The 2,675-nt window shown below is 41.4% G+C and overlaps 1 protein-coding gene across 1 annotated transcript; it reads left to right on the top strand.

Annotated features, from left to right (window-relative positions):
- Nucleotides 1–953: 953 nt before the first annotated feature.
- LOC143430686 (uncharacterized) lies at nt 954–2,675 on the top strand. The gene is made up of 7 exons (XM_076907065.1): nt 954–1,250; nt 1,331–1,599; nt 1,661–1,849; nt 1,929–2,178; nt 2,248–2,316; nt 2,375–2,464; nt 2,544–2,675. Exons 1-7 carry the CDS (start codon nt 954–956, stop codon nt 2,673–2,675), a joined length of 1,296 nt encoding a protein of 431 aa, XP_076763180.1.

Genomic DNA, 2,675 nt, shown 5'->3' with positions numbered 1-2,675 from the left:
TGCGAACACGCAACCAGTCAGGTGAACAATTGGAATTATTAATATTAAAGAAGTTAAAGAAGTTTGAATAAAATTAATTGATTGATTTTTAAACGATAGTTTACGCAGGATTCGATCGATTCAATTTTCAGACAAATAAAGTAATTGAAATCATTCATCGTTCCCCTCTATACGAAAAAGACACCCATGTCAAAGACGAGGTAAGAGAATTTAAGAAAGTTTACAATACGTACGCTTGCGTAAAAAATGTCTTCGTAGATGGTCCAGTTCTGTTTCCAAATATCGTGCATGCGAGTTGGAAAATTGCAGTGCGCTTCTCTTTGGTTCAATTACGGCTTCGTTTGCCAGGTTGGTACATCTTTGCTCGTAGAGCATTCATTCGTTTTCCAGCACTTTTATCAGGACCACGTGACTTTTACAGTGTATTTACGCTGTGTTAACTAATGCGATAGTGATGATACAATGGAGCGACGACGCGACAATGAAAAAGTCGAGGATGCTCGCGAATGAAACGAATGCGGGTGTTTAAAATTGCTTCTCAGATCTCTTTCAGTAGATGATTTTCAGTAGTTCGTTCAGTAGTTAGTTCAGTAACGTTCCATGTAAAATTTCATGTGTGTTTCTTAAAAATTGGAATGTTATTTATCGAACGTTAAGGTTAGCTAAAAATAAAAATGGCAATAACTAATAAGAAAAATGATAGTTAAATTCTCTATTTTTCTCATCATTCATTTGCCCTGGAAAGCAAAAGAAGCGGGTAATTTCCTACTCGAGTCGAAGGAAAATGCAATATTAATCAGCCCATCCGATGGACTCTCGTGATTAACCATCGCCAAGTAATGGTGCAACGAGATATCGATCGGCGCACCGGCAGCGAGCAATTGTCGCGCGTTCGAACGGGATAATAAGCGGGTGGTGAAAGAAAGTCGCGCGCTAACCGAACAAACGTTAACATGTACGACCCGAAAACGATCAACCACGCGATCTTGCCCTTGTCTTGGATTAATTTCCTCCTTGGCATGGCCGAGTTCAACTTCGAATCGAAACGTTTCACCAAATTCTTCGAATACCTCTACACCGTCTGCTCTCTGCTGATATTGAACACGGCCTGTTCTTACTGGCTAACGCGTTTCACCGAGTACGTAGTAATCTACACGTTCAACGGCACCCAGGCATTGTTGAGGATAGTCTTCGGTTTGAACATGTTTGCGTTGAACGTATTGGTGATCGCCAGCAGGTACAACGCAAAGGTATTCCTACTTGTACGATAATATTATTGTTTCTTATTATCAACAGTTTCTTCTGAAATATGCTTTTGGCCTTTTAATAGAAATTACGATCGGCCATGTCGCTCCTGGAATCGTGCAATCGGAAACTGGAAACAATGGGGCTGCCGAACAAGTACCACGATTTGTTCGAATACCAGATCACGTGTTTAACATTGTCCGGATGTAGCATGTTCCTTTACACGGCGGTGGTGTACTATTTCAACTTTGAACCATCGACACCGGTGCTTATCAAATTATCGCTGACCGTAATTGCGGTCATCTCCTCGATAAACATAACCGTTTGCAGCGCGTCCTTCTGCATCTGGATCAAGTAGGAAATTTTCATCCGTTCAAGTGTTTCTTCATTTGTTCACTAATAACGATATATACAGCTATTTGAAGCTGAAGTTTGGCCAGCTGAACAAATTGTTACGGGGCATGCTGACCACTACGAACGATTCACCGCAGCATAAAAGGGTTCTCGCCATGAATTACGATTTTAAGAACAAAAAGTTCACTTCGCTCAGGAACGGAGACGTTAAGGGAAGCGACGGGAACGCGAGCACGATGAGGGCGGTAAAGTGAGATTCAAAAATACAATAACGACGAACCTTTCCTACCTACAAACGCATTTTCATTCGGAACTAATCGTTTCGAAAGGCAAATGCATCTGGAGCTAATCAAGATTTCGAGAATCATCAACGCCTCTTACGGGATACAGATCCTAATAATGATGACCCTCTCGTCCATCTTCACCATCGGTTTGCTCTACACATCTTACAGGATCATATGGCTGGATTTGACTACCGACGAGCTTTTGCAGCAGTTGATACCCACGTTGTGCTGTATCTTCACCAACGTCTGGCAAATGTTCTACGTGAACCGCGCGTGTACTAAAACGAGCACGGAGGTATGATCTTACTTCGGAAGATATTCTACTATTTTTTTTTATCCCTTACATGCTATTCGTTTTTCACAGGCAGAAGACATTGGCGACATTGTTTGCGAACTTTACGAGCCGTCCACTAGCAAAGAATTTCGAGCGGAGGTGAGCATTTGGAAAAACAGACGTTCATTTATTCGAATAAAATATAATTTTGTTTCAGATACAAGACTTTACGTTGCAGCTGATACAAAATCCATTGGTGTTCACTGCCTGCGGATTCTTCGAGTTGGGCAACACGTTTATCCAAGGAGTAGATCTTCTAGTTTCTCTTCATTTTTAATCGAACGGTTCGATCAATGCTTAGACGATTATTTGTTATTTCTTTCTAGGCAGTCGGGTCGATCACCACGTATCTCGTGATCCTGATTCAGGTTGGAGACATATCAAAAACAAAATACACCAACTCTACGCTCGACGGTGTCGACAATCAATCTTTATCAAGCGTCGAGCTTGATTTCTAA

This window comes from Xylocopa sonorina, chromosome 15, assembly GCF_050948175.1.
Source record: "Xylocopa sonorina isolate GNS202 chromosome 15, iyXylSono1_principal, whole genome shotgun sequence".
Taxonomy (NCBI): Eukaryota; Metazoa; Arthropoda; class Insecta; order Hymenoptera; family Apidae; genus Xylocopa; species Xylocopa sonorina.
The sequence above is the reverse complement of the archived record's forward strand: the minus strand, read 5'-3'. Positions and strand labels throughout refer to the sequence as shown.

Bases quoted from the DNA above. Each gene is read 5' to 3' on its own strand.
- LOC143430686 (XM_076907065.1), top strand. From the start codon at position 954: ATGTACGACCCGAAAACGATCAACCACGCGATCTTGCCCTTGTCTTGG. The intron at 1,850-1,928 runs GTGAGATTCAAA...TCGTTTCGAAAG, and splicing joins AGCACGATGAGGGCGGTAAA to GCAAATGCATCTGGAGCTAA. The intron at 2,317-2,374 runs GTGAGCATTTGG...ATTTTGTTTCAG, and splicing joins GCAAAGAATTTCGAGCGGAG to ATACAAGACTTTACGTTGCA.